We start from the raw sequence: 26,335 nt of genomic DNA, 5'->3' as shown, positions 1-26,335 counted from the left end.
ATCCCCCTCCTAGACGGAGACGGATGCCGACATTGAGACGGATATCAGTATCGGATATCGGCACTTTAGCAACAGATATCCGATACCGATATCCGATATCTGGATATTGAAAAGAACGGATACCGGAAACTGCCTTTCCGGTATCTGATACAGCATCCGTCCCGATACCAGCATCCAGTACCAGTATCGGGACGGACAAACACTAGTTACTATCTTATTATTTAGTATTACCATATCCAAAGGGAGAACAAAGGTGGGCTACGATAGCCCCAATAGGATAGAGATAACTTGAAAAAAATAGACATCTTGAAACCCAAAACAGAAGAAAAATAATATAAACATAAATATTTAATCTCGAGGAGCTTAAAAGGAGAGGATGATGGTAGAGATGAAACCTGATTTCTTTCCCTTCAATGAACAAGATATTAAGTAATTTCAAAAATAAACACAGCTTTAAATCTAACTTAGAAATGTTCATTTAAACAGAAATATTAAATCTCAAGGAGCTTGTAAAAACTTGCACACGACGACACTGGAGATGAAAACAGGATAATTATGAGATCTTAGGTAAAATAATCTGGAAAATTTTTGACATAACTTTGAACCCAATTAAAACCTGTTCATTTAAACAGAATATTAAATCTCAAGGAGCTTGTAAACACTTGCACACGATGATAGCATAGATGCAAAGCACACTAAGTATAAGATAATAATTTCTGGAAAAATAGACAGCTTTAAACCCAATTATAACATGTTCAATTAAACAGAAATGCTAAATCTCTAGGAGCTTGTGAAAACTTGCACACGATGATAGTGTCAATGAAAAACGCACTAAGTATAAGATAGTAAGTAAAATAATATCTCAACATAGATAGACACAACTTCAAACCCAATTAGGACAAGTTCATTTAAACAGAAATAGTAAATCTCAAAAAGCTTGGAAAAAAACTTGCAGATGACAATATAGGAGGTCAACTTCTCCCTGTTCCACTAGAATGATAAGATAAGAGCCAAGAAAATAGCATATTAAGTATAAGACAATTAGTAAAATAATCTAAAAAATAGGCACAAATTTGAACCCAATGAAAACTTGTTCATTTAAACATAATATTAAATCTTGCGGAGGACCTTATAAAAACTTGCAGTGGACTATCGAGGCGATTTAAAACATACTTAGTAAAAGATAGTGAATGAAATAATCTGGAAACATAGATAGACACAACTTCAAACCTAGTTAAAATAGAAATATAAAATCTGAAAGTGCTAATAAAAAAACTTGCAGAGGGCAGGGTAAAGGAGGTCAACTTCTCCCTATTCCACTAGAAAGATAAGATAAGACCCAAGAAAAGAACACACTTGCTTAAACTGTTCCGCAGGGACAAGATTAAGTTCAGTGGCATTAGAACAGTCGCTAAGAGGAAACTCTTCAGGCTTGTTCTTCAGAGTGGGCTTCTCGCCTGCGATCTCTTCCGGCGACCGCGGGGGGGGGGGAGAAAAACCCTAGCAAGATCTCATCTTTTCCCCAATTTCGACAAGGGTTTCGGTCGGAAAGATCTCTAGTGGCGTGATAATGGCGGGTTCGATCTGCTCGGTGGTCGCCCTGGTTCTCGTTTTTGTTGCTTGCGTGGAGCTTTGCGATGCGGCGACCGCTGTCGACGTTTACCGCTTGATCCAGTACGATATGGGCGGAATCCCGTTCGGATCTCGCGCCGCTGGCTTGAATCACATCGCCAGCGCTCCTCCTTTTCCTCCTGGAGCCGATCTCTCTCGCAGCGTGGCAATTTTGCGCACCCGGGAGCTCAATTTGGGGTTTCTCCAAGGTGGTTTTTATACTTTGAAGTTTATGCTTCGTTTTTTTTGGTTTTTTGTTGAGTTTTTCTTCGTAGAATGAATTTCGGAGCATTTTTCAGACTGCATCAGGAATAAGAATTCTTTGGGGGGACTTCTGCTTTTACTCCCTCAGAAGATTGGAGATAACGTTGGAGATGGCTTAATCGGAAAGGAAGAAAAGGCAACGAGGGAGGCATTGGTTGATCTAGAGCGTTTACTTGTTAACTCAGAGCTGCCGGTGGGTTAAATTTACCTTTTTTCAGCCCGAAAGTTTCTTATTTGATTTGTTTCTTCGATAAAAGGGGGAATGCCGTTTAATGGAGAACCTCAATCTTGTTTGAAAATTTTTGTTGTTAGATAATCGGTTGCTATACTGATGATATTTCTTAACGATGTCATCATGCCAGTATCCTGTATATTTCGCATTCGAGGACGAGACAATCAAATCTATGTTGGCTGATGTCCGGGCAAGTGAAAATGTAAACCAGTCTGCATCAGCTACAACTGGAGGGTTTGATTCTAAAAAAACTTTGCCTTTCTTATTTTAATTTTACGCTTTCTAAAGGAATATACTCTATTTATCAAATCCCTTTGATTGCATTATGTATACCCGAATCAAGGGGGGTAGACTTCATTTCTTAGCTTCAATTAATGTATTATTTGTCGAATTTCCTACTTCTCTGTCCCTTTTTAGGTTTTTTTTAATGAGCATGCCTGCATTTTAACGTCTTTGACTTCGTCTTTGAAGATACGGTGGGCCGTACAGCATTTTACTCAAGAAATCCCATTATAAAAAATTTCCTCATTAGCCTTCATAAAGGCATCTTTACCGAAAACATTCGGAAATGTGGAAGGGTGAAACTAGAGAAAATACATAAAACGAGTCTAAGATAAAACATAAACTTTTGTGAACTGCTGACACCCCGCTCAAGATGGTATCTTAATGTTATATATGTCCAGTTTGCAAGAAAGTTTGTATAAAATGTGCTGATTTGATCTCCTTTACTTCAAGATATCGGCCATATGGTCTATCTTCTCTGTGAGAAAACATGTCGAAGAGACGATAATGAAGAAAGAAGATACAAAAGAGGAGAGATAGATGGTGGGCGGATGTGTATCCCTAAATATTATTTAGTATTACCATATCCAAAGAGAGAACAAAGGTGGGCTATGATAGCCCCAATAGGATAGAGATAAGCCCGTTTCACATTCTCAGTAATGATGTGTCGATCTGTCTTGCTGTACTTAGTTCTGTCATGCTGCACTCGGTTATCTGCAATACTAGTTGCTGATTTGCTATCCAATCGAGTATCATAAGCCCGGCTTGAAGCATCCGGGGATCTTCCAGGATACTTTGTATCCAGATAGCCTAAAAAATTCCTTAAACCACAGCCCTGATCCTGATTCAGCACTCTATCTTGCGACTGTAGTCTGTCTTTTACTGCTCAAACTGCCCAGATTTACCCCAAGGCAACGTATCTTAACCTTGATCCTCTGTCAACTATGAATTATGTGTAGTACGCATTGTCATCAATTCTACTGAAGGGCCACATCTTTTGAATGATTTGCGCTGGCTAGCAAACACTTTCAAGTAGGCGAGTAACTGATGCACTGCTTGCAGATGTGCTTACCTGAGTTGTAGACATACAGGGAAAGAACACTCACTGGAAATGCTAAGTCAAGCCTGGACTGATTCAAATAGACGAGTTTTCCAACTGACCTATGGTATTGATCCTTGTTGACATGACTGTTATTTCAGGTTGGAGTTGGCGTGTAGAAAAGGGTTTGCATACACAAATACTTGTCTCTCTAATGAGATGTAATACACACTTATGTTGGGCTATGAAGATTCCTTTTCTCTGAATAGACTATTTCAATGCCCAAGAAGTACCTTAGCAGTCTCAAAGATTTAATTTCCTTGGCTTAAGCTCTTAACTTTATATTGTTCATCACCAATGTTAGACGTTTTGTTTATTTTGTTATTGCTGTTGTGAGGTGTTGCCACCTCCTACTAAACTCCTGACAGTGCCTCCTGCAAACCCTAGCCAATTGAAGGGAAAGAGACAAATGGACCTCTATTCACCGGGAAGGAGCTCTGCAGTATTTATAGGGTTACAAAGTGGCTGATACAATGTTGATGTTGATCTTTAATGGAATGGAGGAAGTCAGTAAGAAAAAGATACAGTTTGGTAGGTATGTAATTTTAGGAAGTCAGTAAGCTGATCTCCACTCTGGAAAGAGGATCTCCCGTACAGCCTCAGACGCCCTTGCGACTTAAGGTAACAAAGGTAATGCGGCTTCTTGACAGTGCGGTGACTTATTTATACATTCTTCTTCTTCTTCCACCCAGACATCCTCTTTTAAGGGTGTGTCTGGGTATCCTGGACTTTCTTTCCAAGACGTTTCTTGTTTTTTTTCTATGTGTCCGTGGGAGGACTGTATCAGTGGCCCACTAATGTTTAGTGGTTCTTACTCGGCTTTTTATAAGACCTCTTTCATGTGGGCCTTGTATCGGCAGTTGCACAAATAAATAAAATACATGGAATGGGACAAAAGATACGAAAAATAAATAACAAATTGTATTCATTGGCCGACAGTTGTGTTACTTAACATTCCAGCGGTAAAGTAGACCACCTGGGAAATGATCATTTAGGGACTTGTGCGTAAGCAGCTTTTCTCAGTGAATGAATAATAAAATACTTGATAAGAATCTGGGTTCATTCGGGGAGAGTGAAAGGGAAGAGAGGAGAGGACTGGTGGAATGAATGTCGCCAAGAAGAGAAGGGGAGGCTGTGGGATGTACTTCTCTGGGGGAAGAGGGGGTGAGACACAACTTCAATATTATTCTTGTCTGCCTTCCCCTAGGGGTGGCTGCTTCTATTTAAAGCGATGACTAACCTAAGATGAAAAATGGCCAGCATTCCCCCCTAGCGGGTGTAATGACAGAACACATCCCCCCAGATGACTAAAATGCCAATTGATACAACTGGGTCGAATCAGTATTCTGAGGAGAAGCCACACCCGTGGGTGGCAGTATCGAAGGAAGCGGAAGGTGGCCTCTGACAACCAATAACAATTATATCATCAATGTCTATATGTAATTATATTTCAAAAAAAATGTCTATAGGTACTATCAACTTTTGGAGGATAGAATCTTTAATAGAGAATCTTATCACTCTTGTTATCCCATATCTCTAGTGGTTTGAAATAATTTTCCATAGACCTCAGAAATTCGATCAGGTCAATTGAATAATCTATCAGATAGTCACTTAGAACAGTCAAATAAGATCAATGATCAGCCAGATCCTGATGCAATCTGATTCTTGATCTGGCTTGTAAGATTGATCTGCTGGTCAGATTGAGCACAGTAGATTGATTGACATATCAGGTTGATGGACTATCCAATCAGCAATATGTCTGATGGCAAATGAGTCTAAAAAATAAGATTGAATCCAGCCTGGCAGACTGAATGATTCATTTAATCAGTTCGTGTTTGTTACGATCTCCCTCTCCAAACCCCTGGATAGAAGATCGTGCAAATCCACTTCAACAATGTTGCTAAGAGAGAAACCGGAATAGCCAATCAATAACCAGTTCTGATGTCTCAAGAGAGAACAACGATAACAGAAAGGAATAGAAGATAGATGGATGTCAGCTGCAACAGGTAGGCGGCCAGATCGGGAACGCCTCCTCCAAGACGGCGAGAGGATCTCCCTCCTTGTAACTCTGCGGGAGCACACTCACACAGTTCCCCCCCTTCTTCTTGTCCCATGCGCCTGTTCTCCGTACAGGTTGTTAGCCCCTGCTCGCCTCTTCCCTCGACTGGCCAGAAGCGCCTGGTGCGTGAGCAACGATTGCGACAGGGGCGCGACGCTTTTTCTTCCTATTTTCCAAATAAGTCCTTGTGAGTTCGCTATCAGTGTTCCTGATAGTCGAATCATTTGCACTGACTGATCAAAATTCAATCAGATTTGATCGGATCACCGAGCTCTAACTTTCCAAACTGTGCCTGGGAAACTGCGTCAGCCTATAAAGTGCTTTATTTAATTGACATTTTTCTCTCCCTGCATGTGAGGAATAATAACCAGTTGCACGCTCCATATATATGTCTTCAGCTGGGTCTCCCTGAAGAAATGCATTCTTCATGTCGTATTGATGAAGTTGCCTTCATAGGCTTGGTGCCAGTGCAATCGGTATACAAACTGTATGTAGCTTGGCTCTTTAGAAAATATCTTTATTTAATCAAAGATTGGATGTACCCCTTGGCTACAAGTCTCACTTTATACCACTTGAAGAAATTATTAGAATTATACTTCGCAGCATGTACCCACCGACAGCTGACTCCCATTTCTCTGAGAAATTTGCACCAAGTCCCAGGTTCATTCTTCATGAGTACCATTTTTTTTTCAAAGATTCATGAGCACCATAGTCGCTTCGAATTTGTATATTTTAGATCTTCTTCCATAGTCTTTGGAGGCAAATGCCTTCGATTCTTGCGATTTCTGCCTTCAATTCTGTAGATATGCAAATTGATTACAAAGTTAGACGACATATATGGAGTTGTTTTTGTTGCAATGTCTTTCACCTTTCTTATGGCTATCGGCCTGTCCAAGCTCTCATTTTTATGGGCATACATGATATATTATTTCCACTGTTTTGAATTATGTGATAAACATCTCTGGTTTTAAAAATGAGAGAAACGTTTTTCTTTGAGACTTAAATTATTTCTTCATAAATGCTAAGTAAGGCTGATGGTTTAGTTTTGGGATTCCCTTGAATGACTTTTCTCGGTTAAATTTCAGGTACAAGTTGGTGGTCTCTACGGCAGAACCCAAAAAAATTCAATCTCCAACCCTTACTAATATTCAGGTCAATATCCGTTGGTTATATGTGACTTAATCATGCTTTATGCTATTTTACCGTGTAACCATATTTTTCTCTTAATCGTTAGAATATTCTCTCTTGAATCATTTATCCAGCGATCACTTATAGGACATCTCACGTAATGGGCTTCGCCCATTGTACTTGAACCCTGTATTAAACTGGTTAAAATTAAAGATGCGAAAGTTCTTTTGGGAAAAAACCCTAACCTTGTTCAATGGTTCTGTGATGTGGATCTCCCAAAGAACCAATCATATACCAGAAATTATTGAGAAAAACTACTTCCAACGGAACAAAATTTGAACTATCCAAATTGTTGTTATCTCCATGCCAAAGTAAATCCAAGAACAAAACTGAGTTTGGTAGGAAGAGAGAGAGATCAATAAATGTCTGAGAATGCCATATAGCAGGACGTTGCCGGATCAGCTTGGTCCTCATCCAGGGGATTGTTGGATTGGCACCCTCCTGAACTTGGAGATTCTCTGCAGCTCCCATGACTCCTATCCAATCAAGGAAGAAATATCATGTGCCGTCTTGAGGGGCATCCCCTTATTAATAGAGGAATGGGGCCTGCGCTTAATAGGCCCCTGCTCATGCTGCCTTCCTGATGTGTGACCTCCTTGAGTACCTCCTGGGGAGGTTCATATCTGTCTGTGAGGAAGAGGGAGAGGGCTGCTGGACTCTCATAATGTTCCTTCCTCACACTTGGACTTGAACTTGTGTTGACGGTGGATTATTATTTTTATGGCTACAAAAGGAAGTGTGTGAATTATCATGAAATAGGTATAATATGATATATGTGATTGAATTCGTTTTTTTGTACCTTACGAAGGCAGAAAATTCCCATAATTCTCAAATTTCTCATACTTCAGTGATTTGGGTTTTTGGCTTAAATATTAGAGGAGGAAGTCTACCAGGCCAGGAGACAGAATAAAACGATCGATGAAATGTGATGTTTCACGGTGGCAAAAACTATCATTATTATGTTCATGCTGATGATAAATTATTGGTGTTTAATGATAGTTAGCCTTTATGGGCTCTGCGTTTGAGCTAATTCATGTTACTTCCTTTTGAATTTTAAGACAAGGTATTTGTTTTTTTAATACTCAAGGATTGATGTTTTTTGGCCTACCGCATTAGTGCACAAAACTAAAACTTGTGTTTCATAACAGGGATGGCTACCAGGTCTAAAAGGTGAAGGAGATGCCAATCAGCTGCCCACAATAGCCATTGTTGCTTCATATGATACATTTGGCGCTGCACCAGTCAGTGATACAGTTTTTTAACTCTCAACTGACCTGCTATTCATCATCCTTATATTTTGTATTAATGTTAATAGTTCACAGGCATTATCAGTGGGGAGCGACAGCAATGGAAGTGGAGCCGTGGCTCTCTTGGAGATTGCAAGGCTTTTCTCAGTTCTGTATTCGAGTCCTAAAACGCGGGGAAGATATAACATACTATTTGGGCTGACCTCTGGTGGACCCTACAACTACAATGGAACTCTCATGGTGAGTGCTAGGGAAAAAAACCCTCTACCTAGGTCATGTAGATTGTCACATCAATTGGATGATGGATTGGATTGACCATCCAATCGATCATCATCCAGGGCTATGTGATCATCATCCAATCGATCAGCCCATTGGGCCCGATCAAGATCAGCCATGTGACCGATTTAAGCTTTCAATATATCTCAATCAGGGCAGTCAGACCGATCGGTTCAAGTTTCACCCATTAGTGCCTCATGGTAGACTTTGATTGGTCAGAGATACTGATACTGCTCTTCTCCGAGTTTGCATGAGGAAGAAGCATATGAAGTTTACACGTGCTGATTCAAACAGCATGTGAGAAGGACACCAATGTGGTTATAGATTTCTATAAATAAGAAATGGGGTTATTCTGGATGGCATTCTTGATTCAGGGAATTGGTTGCTGTGGTGACCTAGGGCTGGTGCTTGGGAGATCCTCCCGATCCAAAAGAAGACCAGGCTGATCCGACTAGTCTGAGAGTGCTTCTATCAATTTCTGTGTATCTCTCTCTCTCTCTCCATTTGTTCTTTTCTTGCATCTCTCCATTTGTTCAGCAATTCTTGAGGACATTGGCTCAGATCTGCTCTCTTCGAGTTCTCACTCCGGATGAGCGTATCATATACTCATGTGTGTAATGGGTTGTCGGATTGAATCGCCTGAGCTGCTTGATTTGATCGGCAGTGAATTGTCAGATCGGCCTTTATATCAGATTGACCCATTGGGCCGGATCAGGGACCAGTCCATGCAATCAATCGAAATTATTTGATCAACGGCTCTCAGGGAAGTCAGATGGATTGAATCTTTTGATCAGCCGACATCTGATCAAATCCTATCGAATAGAATCTCTGTGCCATATCACTACTATGTGTGTTAGTTAAGTGCTTATCCTCCTCTTATTTCCTCTCTCTCATAGGGTATAAATACCCTAATGTAAGCCACTTACTTTCTTATGTCAATCTATTCTCTCATTTCTCAACCTCCATCGACCCTTCTTCTCCTCCAAACTCTCTAGGGTTTGTCATGGTATCAGAGCTCTAGGGCTCCTGATCTTCCCTCTCCTTCTCTAGGGTTTGACATCACCCTTTAGGGTTTGAGATCCCCTTGATCTCACCCTCCCTCCCTCCTCGCAGCCAGCACAGCCGCGCAGCAGCCAGCCGCGCGACCAGCCAGCCGCGCGACCAGCAGCCGCGCACAGCCAGCCGCCGCGCGACCAGCCAGCAGCGCAGCAGCCAGCCGCCGCGCGACCAGCCAGCCGCACAGCAGCAAGCCGCGCAGCAGCAAGCCGCCGCGCGACCAGCCAGCCGCACAGCAGCAAGCCGCCGCGCAGCCCGCTCAGCAGCCAGCACAGCCGCGCAGCAGCCAGCCGCGCGACCAGCCAGCCGCGCGACCAGCCGCCGCGCACAGCCAGCCGCCGCGCGACCAGCCAGCAGCGCAGCAGCCAGCCGCGCGACCAGCCAGCCGCACAGCAGCAAGCCGCGCAGCAGCAAGCCGCCGCGCGACCAGCCAGCCGCACAGCAGCAAGCCGCCGCGCAGCCCGCTCAGCCGCGCAGCCCGCTCAGCCGCGCAGCCAGCCGCGCAGCCCGCAGCGCAGTTAGCCGCACAGCCAGCCGCGCAGCCCGCAGCGCAGTCAGCCGCGCAGCCAGCCGTGCAGCCAGCCGCACAGCCAGCCGCACAGCCAGCCGCACAGCCAGCCGCGCAGCCAGCCGCACAGCCAGTCGCGCAGCCAGCCGCGCAGAGACCGACACAGAGACCATGCCTTACACAGAGACCGACTTTGCGGAGAAGCCGCTCTCCTACAAGATCACTCATCCGTTGCCTCTGGTCCCGGAATCAACTCTTCTCCGCGGCCCGAATCTTCTGCAGTGGTCTCGCTTCATCGAGACCACCCTCAAATCCCGTCAACTGTACAAGCACTGCACCGAGCATCCCTTGACCGCCGATCACCCTCACTATGCGGCTTGGGACGCCGAGGAGCAGTTCATTCTTGGGTGGCTGTCCACGTTCACATTGGCCCCCGACTTCCGCGACCGCTTTCCCCATCAGAAAACGGTCAAAGGGTTTTGGGACCAAGCCACGAAATTTTGCGGGCGGGAGAATGATTGGTGGCGCATCTACGCCCTCGCTGCTCAAGCTTCCAACCTGAAACAGGGCTCTCTGTCGATCTCCGATTATGCTCTCGCACACAAGAAGGCGTGGGATGAAGTGGACCACTACCTGCCAACGGACGACCCCAAGTGCAAGACCTATCAGAACATGCTTATCCTGCGCATCATGGGGTTTCTCAACGGCCTAAACCGGGAATATGAGGCCATTCGTCCGGGGCCCTGCACAACAAAGATGGCCCTCCGGATCTCGAGACGTTGGTTCAGGAGCTCCAGGAGGAAGAGAGTCATCTCCTTCTCCATGGGACTCCCACCTCCGACCCGGCTGAGTCCTCTGCGCTTCTGGCAGCACCTGCTGCCGCTGCTGGGCAGTCCTCGGCCCTCTTACCAACTCCGGCAGCCGCTGCCCGCCCTGCAAAAACACCCGTCTGCACCTATTGCGGGAAGCCGGGCCACTGGAAGAACAAGTGCACTAAACGTCTCAACGACTGGCGAAAGAAGAAAGAGGCGGACAGCAAGGCCATGTTGGCCCAATCTGAATCTTCGGCCCCGAGCACGTCTACCACGGCTCTGGACAGCATCCAAGCCGAGCTTGCCCGGCTCCGTGATCAGGTGGCAGCCATGCAGCCTTCTTCGACTGCCTACTTCGGCACATTTGGTGCGTCTTCCTCCCCTGCCGACACTTGGTATTGCGGCCATACGGCGTTTCACTCGCCGGTCGTATCGGACACGACTTGGGTGCTTGACTCGGGGGCCACTGAGCACATGACCCCCCTCAACACTCGGTTCGTCTCACGTCCGGCATAGTGGTGCACGTACTGTTCTCACGGCCGGGGGTGGACGACTACGCGTGGCTGGAATCGGGGCAGTCTATGTGGACGGCCTTGGTGTGGTCCGCAACGTCCTCCACGTTCCCGACCTGCGGGCTGTACTTCTGTCACCACAACGCCTTGTTGATGCCGTCCAGTGCTCATTTCATCTCCAACCTGACGGCATGTTTCTGTCTGACAAGGTCGGCCGGACTACACGGATTAGGCGGGAGAACGGGCTGCTGTTGCTGGATGATGGGGGACGGTCGCAGTGCTTCGCGGTGCATCGGACACTTCGGACGGGGGCCGAGCAGCGGTGGGGACGACTCCTGATGACGCACCAGCGGCTGGGCCACCCGCCTTTTGCGACTCTTCACCGTCTTTCCCCTGAATTATGTTCTGGCTTGGACCTTAAGACCTTGGTGTGTGACGCTTGTCAGTTGGCCAAACATCGCCGTTCTTCCTTCACTCCGTCCTCGGCTCACACATCTGTCCCGCTGTTCCGGGTGCATAGCGACGTGTGGGGACCTGCCCCGAAACCTAGCTTGAAAGGTCATCGGTACTTCCTTCTACTTGTGGACGAGGCAACTCGCTATACGTGGGTCTACCTCCTCACCGCGAAGTCGGAAGTTGCGCAGAATGTCCGTCATTTTTGTGCGATGGTGGCGACGCAGTTTGGTCGGGGTATCCAGCGGTTTCGCTCGGATAATGCCCGCGACTTCTTCAACAACGACCTCGACGCCTTCTTCGCCGACCGGGGGATCCTCCACGAATCTTCATGCCCTGCCACCCCGGAGCAGAACGGACTAGCCGAACGTCGCATCGGCTATGTCACCTCGACGGCCCGGACGCTCCTTATCGACGCCAAGGCCCCGTCGCCGTATTGGGGCGATGCCGTCCTGACGAGCACCCATCTCGTCAATCGCATTCCCACCCAGCTGTTGGCGTTCTCTACCCCCCTGGACCGGATGAGCGGCCTTCCCGACACGCGTGCCTGCGGACGGGTCTCTTGCCACGGATATTCGCTGCACGGCATATGTCCACGACACGTCTCGGCCCGGACAAAGCTTGACGCTCGTGCTGTTCGGTGCGTCTTCGTTGGGTACTCCTCTCTTCAGAAGGGGTATCGGTGCTACCATCCGCCGTCTCGGCGATACTTCATCTCGGCAAATGTCACCTTTGCCGAGCATGAACCCTATTTTGGGGACCACTCTTCCTCATCCCGCCTCCCGTTGGATGAGGCCCCCTCGGCTCCCCACTTGGGGCCCGTTCCTTTCTTGGAGCCCACCGCTCCCGCATCTTCTTCCTCCTTCCATGATCCCTCTCCCTTTGATTCTTCTCCGTCGGTGACCCCCGAGGGGCCTTTGGACGTGCTGTCCTCCCCATCTTTGCTTCCCGCCATCCGGCATGCTCCTCCTCTTCCTCCTTCCTCCGATCAGTCCCCTCTCGAGTCATCCTCCTCGCTTCCCGTTGCGCCTCCTCCCCTTGATGACCCTTTCCTTCCCTTCCATGACGAGTCTTCTTCCCCTGCTCCGTCATCTGATTCTCCCGTGGAGGTTTCTCGTCCTCCCCCCGAGGACTCCCCCTCCCCCACTGCTTCCGCTCATCTTCCATTGGCCGAGCCATCCTCAACCTCTCTCGACGATGACGACCAGTTGGGATGGCCCATTGCCCTCCGGAAAGGGGTTCGTCAGTGCACTCAGACGCCCCGTTATCCTCTTTCGCATTTTCTTTCCTTCGACCGGCTGAGTACTCCCTACCGGCTGTTTCTTGCTCGCATCGAGTCGGATCCCATCCCTCGCCGCTTAGCCGATGCTATCGCTTCTCCTCATTGGAAAGCGGCGATGGACGAGGAGATGCAGTCTCTACTCCGAAACCGCACTTGGAACATCGTCCCCCTCCCTCTTGGCAAGCGGGCGGTGGATTGCAAGTGGGTCCACACCAAGAAGCATCATGCGGATGGCACCCTTGAGCGCTACAAGTCTCGACTTGTGGCTCGCGGGTTCACCCAGTCTTACGGAGTGGACTACTTCGAGACGCTCTCACCTGTGGCGAAGATGGAGACCGTTCGCCTCCTCCTGGCCCTCGCGGCTCACTTCCGGTGGGCTATCCGACAGTTCGACGTCAAGAACGCCTTCTTGCATGGCGACTTGACGGAGGAGGTGTACATGCAGCAGCCGCCGGGTTACTCTCTCGGCCCCCCTGGCCACGTCTGCCGACTGCGGAAGTCCCTTTATGGACTAAAGCAGTCTCCGCGCATGTGGTTCGGCCGGTTCTCCGCTGTTCTGAAAGCCGAAGGGTACACTCAGAGCAACGGAGATGCCACTTTGTTCTTCCGCCACCGTCCGACCGGGATCTCCATCCTTGCTGTGTATGTCGACGACATCCTCATCACGGGATCAGATGCTGCTGAAGCCGTTCGTCTTAGCACCGCCCTGGCCAAGGAATTTGAGATCAAGGCCCTTGGCCTTCTCCGATATTTCCTCGGCCTTGAGGTGGCGTACTCCTCACGGGGCCTCTTTGTTTCACAGCAGAAATACGCCGTCGACTTGCTGACTTTGACAGGAATGACCGGGTGTGCGCCAGTGAGCACTCCTATCGACCCCAACGTCAAGTTGGGCAAGGGCGAGGACTCTCCTTTGACGAATGCTCACCGCTATCAGCAGTTGGTGGGCAAACTCCTCTACCTGACTCACACTCGGCCCGACATTGCATTCGCGGTCAACCTGCTCAGTCAGTTCATGCACTCACCGAGGGAGATCCACAGTCAAGCCGCCCACCGGGTACTTTTCAGATCTCAAGGGCTGCCCGGGCAAGGGACTCCTCTTCCCTCATAGCTCGGACAATACGGTGAAGGTGTGCACTGATGCCGGTTTTGCTTGCTCCGTTGTGTATTGTCGGTCTACCACGGGTACTGCACGCGTTCGTTCTTGGCAGCCTCGTCAGCTGGAAAAGTAGCAAGCAGGACAAGGTGTCCCGCTCCAGTGCCGAGGCGAATTTCGTGCTCTTGCTGATGGGGCAGCCGAGGACAGTGGATCCACAACATCCTCGCTGATCTTCACGTGAAGTATGTGGGACCAATCCACTTCTTCTGTGACAACAAATCCACTATCGCCTTGGCCAAGAACCCCGGACAGCAAGGGCGCATCAAGCACATGGAGCGCAACCGCTATTTCTTCAAGGAACGTATGGACGAGGGCCTCTTCGACCTCGAATACGTCTCCTCTGCTGACCAGGCAGCGGATGTCCTCACCAAGGGACTGTCCCGGCCGCTGCTTCAACGTGCTGTATCCAAGCTCAATATGGACGACATCCATACTTCGCTTGCGGGGGGGTGTTAGTTAAGTGCTTATCCTCCTCTTATTTCCTCTCTCTCATAGGGTATAAATACCCTAATGTAAGCCACTTACTTTCTTATGTCAATCTATTCTCTCATTTCTCAACCTCCATCGACCCTTCTTCTCCTCCAAACTCTCTAGGGTTTGTCAATGTGCGTTTGGATTTTCCAGTTCGCTTGTCTGTAAACCATACTAAGTTTCAGTACTTAATACAATTTTGGTATCATACCTTTATTTTTTTATTTTTTTTGAACTAATCATATCTTTATTGTCTGGGTTATTTAAAACCTGTTTCTGCGTCCTTTCAGTGGTTGAAGAGTTTGGATCAGCGTGTTCGGGAGAGTATCGATTATGCCATATGTTTGAATAGTATTGGTTCCTCGAATGGAGACTTGTGGATGCACATATCAAAGCCACCAGAAAATGCATTGATAAAGCAAATTTACGAGGTAAATCACGTTGGTTTGTGAAAAAATATTCTGAGCAGTTGGTGGAATGACGTTGGATTCATGGCTTGCAGTCCCTGGCTGACGTGGCCGGAGAGTTGGGTGTTAAGATCGGTATCAAGCACAAAAAGATAAATATATCAAATCCCCGGGTAAACTGTGTTGCAACATGCTATTTTTGCTTAAATCTTGGATGGTAGAGTAAATTGAGGAAATCGGTTTTTATTTGACCTTGTTGAACACCTCATTAGTTATTTGAGTAAACTTGAATATTTATATGACATCACTGTTCTAGAGTTTGCGAAGTTTCACAAGGTCATACGACAATCAACCAGCATGTCCTGTGTAGGTTTTTTCGTTCATTCTGAAACAAGTTTCGCTTTCTGGAACAAATGAGTGGATAGTTTATCCAATGTATACTCATTTATTTTATGCGGTCTTAATCAAACTTTGACTACCAGTCGCTTGACATTTACCGTCCTTCATCTGGTACCTGAAACATCAGTCTCAAACCTAAACATCATTTCATGGCTTATGAAGTTGCAAGTGTCACGTATTATTTCGAGTGTCCTTCAAAATATAGCAACAAATTTGGACTAACCAAAAATAAATAAATCTGGCATTTTGTCTTCTGTGGTTTATGAGCTTGTATTAGGCGTTGTTTGCAAGAGGGCATTTGACGGGCATAGATAACCCAGAGACGTTTTGGATTTTCATTTATTTTTAGAGCCTATGTTTGTCATCATTAGTCCAATGATTGATTAACTGCTATCATTAGTCCAATGGAAATGGTGTAATTGTGACCAATTTCAGGTTGCCTGGGAGCACGAGCAATTTTCAAGACTAAGATTAACAGCTTTCACCCTGTCTGGGCTTTCTCGGGCCCCAGAGCTTTTAGAAAGTAGCGGAGGCCTTTATGATACTAGGTAAGAAAGCATAATCAGCATCAGTATCCGCATCCAAATGAGAGTGTAATGCTATCTTAGCCCCTCTAAGTCTACTGGAAACGTAAAAATGTTACTCTGACACGTGTTTGCCGACTCGCCCTTCTTTGCAGGAGTGCCGTTGATGAGAAGGCCCTACTTAGAAGCACAAAGATTGTCGCCGAAAGCCTCGCTGTAAGCCATTTAACATAATTGGCGTTCAATTTTCAGCATTAGGGTTCAGCGTCAACTATGATGATGATGACAAGGATGGCCTTATCATACACCCGGATCATTGGATGACAAATTAGATTTGTCTCATCATTGCCTCATATTCTTCTCGTCATTCGTCTCATCATATGGCCAAATCATTTTTTTTTGAAGAAAGAGGGGAGAGATCATTCAAAATTGGTGACCCTCCCGAAGAGGACTTTGTCCTTGTCTCATCATCATCAGCTCACCATCGTCAATTCCATCATCCACATCATCCGATGACAAATTCGTCTTCGTCTTATCTTCATAATCTCTTCATTGCCTCATGACCATCTCACTATCATGCCATCATTCATCTTGTACCGGAAAATAACTAATGATGCTGATTACCCAAAATGGACAACCAGTTTCAAAATTCAGCAATGTTTATTTTCGGTGAACTTAAGTTGCAAAAGAAAATCGGCCATTCGTTATGATTCCTGGCTTAAAATAACGCTCGGTTAATGTGGAGACAGTAATATTGAGTAAAAAGTATCAACTCGACGTGATAGAATGAATACATATTTGATCATAATAATTATTTTTTAAATTTGTTGCAGAGGCATATTTATGGTTTTCAAGGAAATAAAATCAATGTGTTTGAAGACAACAGCAGCCTGGGATTGAATTCTGCATATATGAAGTCGTGGCTTGATCTCTTCTCGAGGACTTCTCGTGTGGCTCCCTTCCTCTCCAAGGGCGATCCTCTCATATCTTCTTTGAAGAAGGTGAACTCTTTTTCTGACCTCATCCTTCCCTCTGCCCTTCTTTTTTCTGATTATCTGTATTACAATGAGGTAAATTAATTTTACCTATTTTGCTTTAATTTGCATTTCCTGGTTTTGATGTTCAGTCAACAATCAACCTTTTTTCTATTTCTCTCTACACAGGAGCTATCGGATCATACAGCAGAGGTCAGCTTACAGCATGAAGTCATTGATGGAATGTTCAGTTTCTATGATACATCCACTGCCAGACTTAGCATATACCAGGTAATTTCTTCTCTTCTAGTTGGTTCCCATTTGCTGGTTCAGTGTTAATCTCGTTTCTTCACATTCTATGAAATGTCAAGGGTATTTCTTTAAATTAGATTTATGCTGCCCTCCCTGAGGAGGGTGATACGATCCTTGATCTTGGTTCGTATCTGGAGGAGGGTAGAGGGCGAGGCGAGGTAGAAGTTCCCGGGGTAGAGAGGTGAAACAGGAAGGATCCGAGAGGAGGCCGAGCAGAGGGGGGTAGGGATCGGCCGGGGACGAGCCGCCTGAAGACGTGGTGAGGTAGAGATGATCTCGAGAACGGGGATCATAGAGGGAGAGGGGAAACCAGACCTAGACGAGGAGAGGGGAGACAAGAAGACCTTACTTCAATCTGTTAGTGAGACATGTCCTCTATGGGCTAATGGGCCCTGTTCTATAAGCCCATTAGCCCTATTCCCTATTCTCTATTCTATCTCTTAAGGGTATATATACCCCTCTTGTAACTCTCATTCATTATGTCATTACATTCTATTCTCCTTCAACCTCTCTTCTCCCCCAGACCCTCTAGGGTTTACATGGTATCAGAGCTCAAGCTCTTGATCCTAGTGGAGGACTTGACATCATCCTCCGGGTACACGACTCTAGTCGTGTTCGCCATCCAGCCTGTGTGCAGCCCTAGCCGCACACAGACCGCCGCCCGCAGACAGCAGTCCGCGCGCCGCAGCTTCCGCGCGGCCGTCCGCCCGCAGGCAACAGTCCGCGCGGCCGTCCGCCCGCAGACAGCAGTCCGCGCGCCGCAACTTCCGCGCAGCCGTCCGCCCGCAGGCAACAGTCCGCGCGGACGTCCGCCCACAGGCAGCCGTCCGCCCAGCCGTCCGCCCGCAGACAGCAGTTCGCGCGGCCAGCCATTCGCGACGCCGTCCGCCCGCAGGCAGCCGTCCGCCCGCAGCCAGCAGTCCGCGCGGCCAGCCGTCCGACCTCTGCTGTGCACCCATCTGCTGTGCATTACGCCCGCAGGCCGCCGTTTGCCCAGCTAGCAGCGCGCCGCCCGCAGCGCACAGACTAACACTCTGCTTCTGCGATTTCGTCTAGATTTCGTGGCGCGGCTTCTCCGATTCGTTTAGAGTCGGGCCCGCCGCCCCTCGAGGGGCGGCTGCCTCCCCTTCGCCACCTGACCGCGCAGGTGGAACCGCGACATCCCAAGCATTGCATGGCACTGCTGAAGATCTGGTGTCGTCAACTGCCCAGTGAGCCGTCTGCTGTGTGTCGAAGCCGTCTGTCCAAGCCATGGCTGATGACAAAGTCTGCTGCCACCGTCACGGCCGACGAATTCTCTGACGCTGACTTCCTCGAAAAACCGCTTTCCCATAAAGTGGTTAATCCCCTACCGCATCCACCCGACGCGGGGCGTCTTTCCGGGCCCAATGTTCTGAAATGGAGCCGCTTCGTCGAGTCTACGCTGAGAGCTCGACAACTCTTCAAGCATTGCACGGCTCCAGCTCTTTCGACCTCCCACCCTCACTATGCTGCCTGGGATGCGGAGGAGCACTTTATCTTAAATTGGCTTCGCCTTCACACCCTTACTCCGGAGTTTGCGGACACATTTCCTCACGAGGCCACGGTCAAGGGTTTTTGGGATCAAGCAAACCTCTTTTGCGGCAAAGATGGGGACAATTGGCGTCTCCTTGACTTAGTGGACCAGGCATATTCCCTCCGCCAGGGATCCATGTCCATTATGGAGTATGCCCTGGCCCACAAACGCATCTGGGATGAGGTTGATCACTACCTCCCTCCGGACACCTCCAGCCTAATGTATCAACATACGCTACGTCTTCGCTTGCTGGGCTTCATCAGGGGGCTGAATCGAGAATATGAGCACATCTGACGCGCTGCCATGTACCGCACGGAGGGTCTGCCCACCATTTCCGAGCTGGTGAAAGAGCTTCAAGAAGAGGAGAGTCATATCCTGAAGTTTGGCCGTCAAGCTTCCGAGGATCCACGGGACTCGACGGCCCTCCTCTCTCGGCCCTCCTCCATCCCTGCATCTACCCAGGAAGGCGCTGCCCCGGTCTGTTCCTACTGCAGCAAGATTGGTCATGTGGAATCCCGCTGTCGGAAGAAGTACTTCGCTGAACAGAAGAAGAAGAAGAAAGAGTCGGCTTTGCTTGCTCAGTCTACTTCCGGCGCTTCTCAGCATGTTACGGCAGAACAGTTTGACCGTGTGCAGGCCGAGCTTGCTCGGCTCACGTCCCAGCTCTCTGCTCTTCAGACATCCACCTCGGTGCCCTCCTCGTCTTTCTTTGGTGCGTGCTCTACCCTACCCACTACGGAGTGGTACTGTGGTCATACCGCCTTTACGGCTCCCCTGGTTGCGGAGACGACTTGGGTAATTGACTCGGGGGCAACGGAACATATGACCCCCTTCAACCACCGGTTTGTCTCGTACGAGCGACATGGTGGGGGCCGCACTGTTCTTACTGCGGGTGGTGGACGTCTTCCCGTGGCGGGTATTGGGGCAGTCTACATCGATGGTCTGGGAGTGGTTCAAGGGGTTCTGCATGTTCCGTTGCTGCGAGCCATTTTGATGTCCCCTCAGCGTCTTGTTGATTCTGTGTCTTGTTCTTTTCACCTGACACCTGACAGAATGTCTCTGTCTAACAAGGTGGGGAGAACTACACCGATTAGACGCGAGCACGGGTTGCTGCTGCTGGACGATGGGGGGACCTCGCAGTGCTTCCGGGTGCAGCCCAGTCTTCGGCCGGCCGATGAGCAGCGGAGGGGTCGACTACATCTGACGCATCAGCGCCTCGGGCATCCGTCATTTGCTATTTTAAAGCGTTTGTTTCCGACTTTGTTTGTGGGTTTGGACCCGAAGACTATTGTGTGTGAGGCTTGTCAGTTGGCTAAACACCGCCGGTCATCTTTTCCCTCATCTCAGTCTCATACCTCGACGCCACTCCTCCGCATTCACAGCGATGTCTGGGGACCGGCCCCCAAACCGAGCCTGCAGGGTCATCGGTACTTTCTGATTTTTGTTGACGAGGCCACCCGGTGTACGTGGACGTATCTACTTCGGGCCAAGTCCGATGTGTCAGGGTCTGTCCGACATTTTTGTGCCATGATCCAGACCCAGTTTGGCCGTGGCATTCAGCGCTTCCGGTCGGACAATGCCCGTGACTTCTTCAATGCCGACCTCGATGCGTTCTTTGCGGAAAGAGGGATCTTGCATGAGTCCTCATGTGTTGCTACACCGGAGCAGAACGGTATGGCAGAAAGGCGGATCGGCTATGTGACCTCGACCGCTCGGACACTCTTGGAGAATTATACGGTTCCGTGGACATATTGGGGTGAGGCGATTTTGACGAGCACCCATCTCATCAATCGCCTCCCATCCCAATCCCTCGACTTTGCTACGCCTCTTGACCGTCTCGGTGCGGCATTCCCGGGGGTTCCATTGAAGACCGGTCTTCTTCCACGGGTATTCGGATGCACGGCGTACGTCCACGATACTTCACCGACCTTGACGAAGCTGGATGCTAAAGCTCTACGGTGTGTGTTTGTGGGGTACTCGACTCTCCAAAAAGGGTACCGGTGCTATCATCTGCCTTCCAGGCGGTTCTTCGTTTCGGCGAATGTTACCTTTGCCGAGTACGAGCCCTACTTTGGAGATTATTCTTCCTCACCCCGCCTTCCGTTGGATGAGGATCCTTCGGTTCCCCACTTGGAACCGGTTCCGTCCGCGGAGCCCACTGCTCCGACCGTGTCATCGTCTCATGATCTATCTTCCTTTGACCCTCCAGTCCCCTCTTCGTCATCTCTTGAGGTTCTTCCAGCACCTCCTATTCCCGACTTCGATGTCGCTCCCTCTTGGTCTCCTCCTGAGGCCTCTTCCTCTCCGATGGTTGACACTTCCTCTCCTCTCGGCGAGTCATTGCCGACTCCCGACGAGGATTCTTTTCATGACTGTTCTCCTGATTTTCCTCCTACTCATGCTTCCGCTCCCTCTTCTTCCGGCGATGGACCTCCTTCCTCCGATGGCAACGATGATCATCTTGGCTGGCCCATCGCCCTTCGCAAAGGGGTTCGCAAGTGCACCCGCACTCCCCTTTATCCCATGTCTCATTATGTATCTCTCGCACGGCTGAGTACCCCCTACCGGCTGTTTCTTTCCCGCATCGAATCGGATCCCATCCCTCGCCGCATCACCGATGCTATCGCTTCTCCTCATTGGAAAGCGGCGATGGACGAGGAGATGCAGTCCTTGCTCAAGAATCGTACCTGGGATATCGTCCCTCTTCCTCCTGGAAAGAAGGCGGTGGGGTGCAAGTGGGTCCACGCTAAGAAGCACCATGCAGATGGGACACTCGAGCGTCACAAATCTCGACTTGTGGCTCGGGGGTTCACCCAAGCTTATGGCGTCGACTACTTCGAGACCTTTTCTCCGGTGGCGAAGATGGAGACTATCCGTCTTCTCTTGGCATTGGCGGCTCACTTCCAGTGGGTAATTCGACAGTTCGATGTGAAGAACGCCTTCCTGCACGTGGATCTGTCTGAGGAGGTCTACATGCAGCAGCCTCCGGGCTATCCTCTCGGCCCGCCGGGCACTGTCTGTCGACTGCGTAAGTCTATCTATGGACTGAAACAGTCCCCACGGATGTGGTTCGGTCGCTTCGCCTCTGTCATGAAGGCTGAGGGATACACCCAGAGTAATGGGGATGCCACCCTGTTTTTCCGGCATTCGTCCGGTGGTGTCTCCATTCTTGCTGTCTATGTGGATGATATGGTGCTGACGGGTCTGATATGGTGAAACTACACGTCTTGCTGCCGCTTTGGCTAAGGAGTTCGAGATCAAGGCCTTGGGCCAACCGGTACTTCCTTGGCCTTGAAGTTGCTTACTCCCCTCGGGGTATCTTCGTCTCCCAGCAGAAGTACTGCATGGACTTGTTGACTTTGACCGGCATGACGGAGTGCGCGCCAGCCAGCACTCCCCTCGACCCTAACGTAAAATTGGGGAAGGGGGAGGACTCGCCCAGTGGATCACTATGAGTACCAGCAGATTGTGGGAAAATTGATCTACTTGACGCACACTCGGCCCGACATCAGCTTCGCCGTCAACCTCCTGAGCCAGTTCATGCATGATCCACACGCCATTCATCGCCAGGCGGTCACTCGGGTACTTGCGTATCTGAAGGGCTGTCCAGGGAAGGGTGTACTCTTTCCTTGCAGCTCGGACCGGACGGTGAAGGTCTACACCGATGCAGACTTCGGGGGGTCCCTTGTTGATTATCGCTCCACGACCGGGTACTGCACCTTCATCTTCGGCAGCCTGGTTAGTTGGAAAAGCAGCAAGCAGGACAAAGTGTCCCGCTCTAGTGCCGGCCAGTACCGGCGCTTGCTGATGGGGCCTCGGAGGCTCAGTGGATCTATGGGATACTCCATGACCTACGGGTTGAGTATGCCGGCCCGATTCACTTCTTCTGTGACAACAAGTCGGCAATTGCACTGGCCAAGAATCCGGGCCAGCAGGGAAAGATCAAGCACATGGAACGTGACCGCTACTTCTTCAAGGAGCGGGTTGACGAGGGCATCTTTGACCTTGATTTTGTTGTTTCCTCTGATCAAGCTGCTGATGTGCTTACCAAGGGCCTATCCAGGCCTCTCTTGCAGCGTGCAGTATCCAAGCTCGGTATGGACGATATCCACACTTCGCTTGCGGGGGGCTGTTAGTGAGACATGTCCTCTATGGGCTAATGGGCCCTGTTCTATAAGCCCATTAGCCCTATTCCCTATTCTCTATTCTATCTCTTAAGGGTATATATACCCCTCTTGTAACTCTCATTCATTATGTCATTACATTCTATTCTCCTTCAACCTCTCTTCTCCCCCAGACCCTCTAGGGTTTACACAATCTACTTCTTCTTGGCTGCCCTCCTAAAGGAGGGGCATCCCTATTTAAAGGAAATACATAATAGTCAAATGACTGAAATGCCCCTGTGGGCTAACATGATACGAAACTACCCTCTAAGATCCTATCAGAGGGCAGATGATAACTTGTTGAATCGGCTGGGAGATCCTCCCAGAGAGAGCTCAGGTGCTGATCCGAGCCTGTCATCTTGTTCTATTTTTTTGAAAGAGAAAAATCGTTGTTCTTCTATTTTCTTGTTCTATCGTCTAATTGTTCTCTCTCTCCCTAAAAAGACCCTTCTCAATAGAGAACTACTTCATTATCATATTTTACCAATCTTCTGGACTTTTAAGAACCTTAACTATCAATTAATCAGCCTCTATTATTTCTTACATACATTTATCAGTCCAAGCACTGACTGCCGGTGTATGCAAATCTGGTGTATTTGAAATCTCCTGTAGGGTTGAAGCTCAACCGAGATCAATTTGTCTTTGTGAATAAATGTGTCTATTTTCTTCGGGCGACTGTTCTTTTGTTTTGATCATGCGTCTGAAAGAAGCTGTACTAGTGAACTTGTATCAAGTGACTTGTGGTTTTGGTTGTCTCAATGTTCATCTTTCTAAACCGTATGTTTATGAATAAAAAGCTGGCCAATTTTTTTAGCCTTCACATGACATTTCTTATGACATAAATACTTCAAGATTAGATCTTTTTGAGGTTCAACCTGTCTTTTCGTAATTTCTTCGCAGGTTGCAAGTATCACATTTGATCTTTTTCTGTTCCTTGCTGTTGGGTCTTATTTGACTCTCCTCTTCAGTTTTCTTGTAATTGCCACTCGGGTAAGACTCTCTCGCTCTCTCTCTCTCACTATATATATATATATTCCTACTTTATACGTCTCTTTACTTGAGTGGGTCAAGTCTCTCTCAATCTCTCTCTCTCTCTCTCTCAGAGTTTTTCTCCTTTTCTCTCTCTCTTTATATATATATGTATACGTATAACATTTCTATTCACTTTCGTGGGTCAGGTTTGTCTGTCTATATGTCTCTCATTTGTACCTCTCTATCTAGTTAAGTGGTTCAGTCGCTCACACGGTCTCTCTCTATTTTATAGCTTTCTATTTACTTGAGTGGGTCAGACCCTCTCTCTCTCTCTCTCTCTCTCTCTCTCTCTCTCTTTCTATCTACTTCTTTTACCTTTCTATTTAAACTGATGGTTGGAACCTTTCTCTCTATTTCCTCTCGTGGGTCAGAGTTTCTCTCTCGCTATATATATATATATGTATGTATGTATGTATGTATGTATGTATGTATGTATGTATGTATGTATGTATGTATCTCTCTCCATGTGCCCATATCTGCTTCTATCAATGGTTCATTTATTTTTTAGCATCTCCCTCTTTCTCTCTCTAACTTTCTTTCTCTTGGGATAGGGTTTGGACGATCTGTTGGGCATTTTTCGACGGCCTCCGCCAAGGAAGTTGAAGATCTCCTAACGAGGACTAGTGTTTAAAACTTAAGACCAAGCAAAGAGGCCCTTCCAGCTTCTCTGGTTAATCCAACCTCCTCAGGATTTCTTTTATAACTTTCCCCCTTTTTTAAAATGTTTATTTAAGGCTGTTTAGGGGTTTAGGTGGGTATTGGTCAAATTCTTTCAGCTCATTGATGACTGTTTAAGCCACATTAAGCATTTATCAGGCGCATTCTCTAATAACTAATCTTGATTCATTAAACCTAAATTGGTTACAAGCCATAATATTTTATTGAAGGGTCCTAGCCGTAATATTTTATCCCAATTTTTCTGGTCTGGGATGCTTGTTTAACTTCTGTATTCATCTCGTTACTCATTTATGTGGGTTTTTAAATGCTTCCTATTGAACTGGAACGGAAGCAGAAGACCAGCAAAAGGCACGACTCTAGGAGCGAGTCAATTTAATGTGTGCTCAATGATTATTGGTGAGGTCCCATGTAACGACAACCTGTTGGAATTGTTTTTCATAAGGTAACAATATAATTAAACAGTCCACATCGAGAATGTTGTATTAATAATTTTATTCAGTAGAATTTTTTTAAATGATCAGTATATGATGGTGAGATTAAATGTAGAGTAATCTCATTAAGGGTACATTTTTTCAATAAAGACATGATAAATAATGGTTGAAACTATGTCAATCATTGAATGAAACCTGATATAAAACATATTTCATCACTTACATTGGCGTGTAATCTAGATTAGTGTCTTGATAAATGTTTAAAATCAGAGTGATTAAAAGCCCAACATAGGATGGTCAAAGATGGGTCAACACAGTATGAGATAGTTCAATCCTTGGTCAACCATGGTTACATGTCCAGATCATCTTCGGGCAGGTTAAGAATTAAAATGCTCTTTTAAATGCATTAAAATTTTCCTAGTATCTTCATGCTCGTAAAGTTGAGTTTTGAAAATATGGTCATAGTGGTAAAATTATGACATCGGGATTGAAAAACATGAAATCCGACATTATGTAATCTTATGTAATGTTCCTTTAGATTATGCAAAGTTCCTATAAAGATGACTTTTTCCTATGCAACTTTTAGATTAATCTGAATTGATGTTCCTTACTGCTTGGTCACATTTCATATGTTTCAATTGATATCTAATGAGGAAATTATTTAGTTATTTTATAGAGTTAAAAAGGAAATTGAGAGTTAAAAAGGAAACAATGTTAAGTTAGTACCTGGTATTTTTAGATTTATAGAATTTTAATGTTAACTTGTAGGCATTATTGAGCTGATTTACCTAATTACAGTCTGTTTACAACAAATATATTTACATTTTTTAATTAAAAGAAAATATCACGGATGGTATCACCTAGTTTGGAATTTTGTCACGCATGCCCAAAAGAGGAATAAGGGCATGAAAAAGACTCGCAATTTTTCTTGACAGGTGCAAAGGGTTAATATAAATTTAAATGAAAAATAAACAATGGGTTCAATGACGAGTCAATCTAGATTGAACTCAAATACTGATTGGACGCCCTAAAGCAGTTGAACCTTGGCCATTTGGATGTTGATTACACTCTTCAATTCACAGAAAGAAACATATGCATGAGCATAAAATATAGGAATTTCCTCTCTCACGTCTGATTTTCCTTTCTCTTGATGAAAGCTCACTGGTGACTAAACTGAAAAGATGAATGTTCACAACACCATTAAAAAAAAATTATGAATTAAAAATAAGATTTTTTTTATCAGTAATCTGGTTACGAATCTATAGGGACCAGAATAAGCTTTTTTTGCAAGGTCAAATAATGTTAACTTTGATTTTCATAAATTTTCAAAGCAACTAAATAACTTAACCTTT

The 26,335-nt window shown here is 47.1% G+C and overlaps 1 protein-coding gene across 1 annotated transcript; it reads left to right on the top strand.

The window, feature by feature from the left end:
• The first annotated feature begins 1,427 nt into the window (after positions 1-1,427).
• On the top strand, positions 1,428-24,706 carry LOC144716022 (M28 Zn-peptidase nicastrin). The gene is made up of 14 exons (XM_078591031.1): positions 1,428-1,820; positions 1,911-2,068; positions 2,238-2,341; positions 6,633-6,699; positions 7,884-7,976; positions 8,058-8,222; positions 14,799-14,939; positions 15,011-15,088; positions 15,750-15,862; positions 15,994-16,054; positions 16,672-16,839; positions 17,002-17,103; positions 23,743-23,832; positions 24,426-24,706. The coding sequence occupies exons 1-14, from the start codon at positions 1,571-1,573 to the stop codon at positions 24,486-24,488; spliced, it is 1,653 nt and encodes a 550-aa protein (XP_078447157.1). The 5' UTR covers positions 1,428-1,570; the 3' UTR covers positions 24,489-24,706.
• Positions 24,707-26,335: the final 1,629 nt, after the last annotated feature.

This window comes from Wolffia australiana, chromosome 20, assembly GCF_029677425.1.
Source record: "Wolffia australiana isolate 7733 chromosome 20, ASM2967742v1".
In the NCBI taxonomy this organism is placed as follows: Eukaryota; Viridiplantae; Streptophyta; class Magnoliopsida; order Alismatales; family Araceae; genus Wolffia; species Wolffia australiana.
The sequence above is the reverse complement of the archived record's forward strand: the minus strand, read 5'-3'. Positions and strand labels throughout refer to the sequence as shown.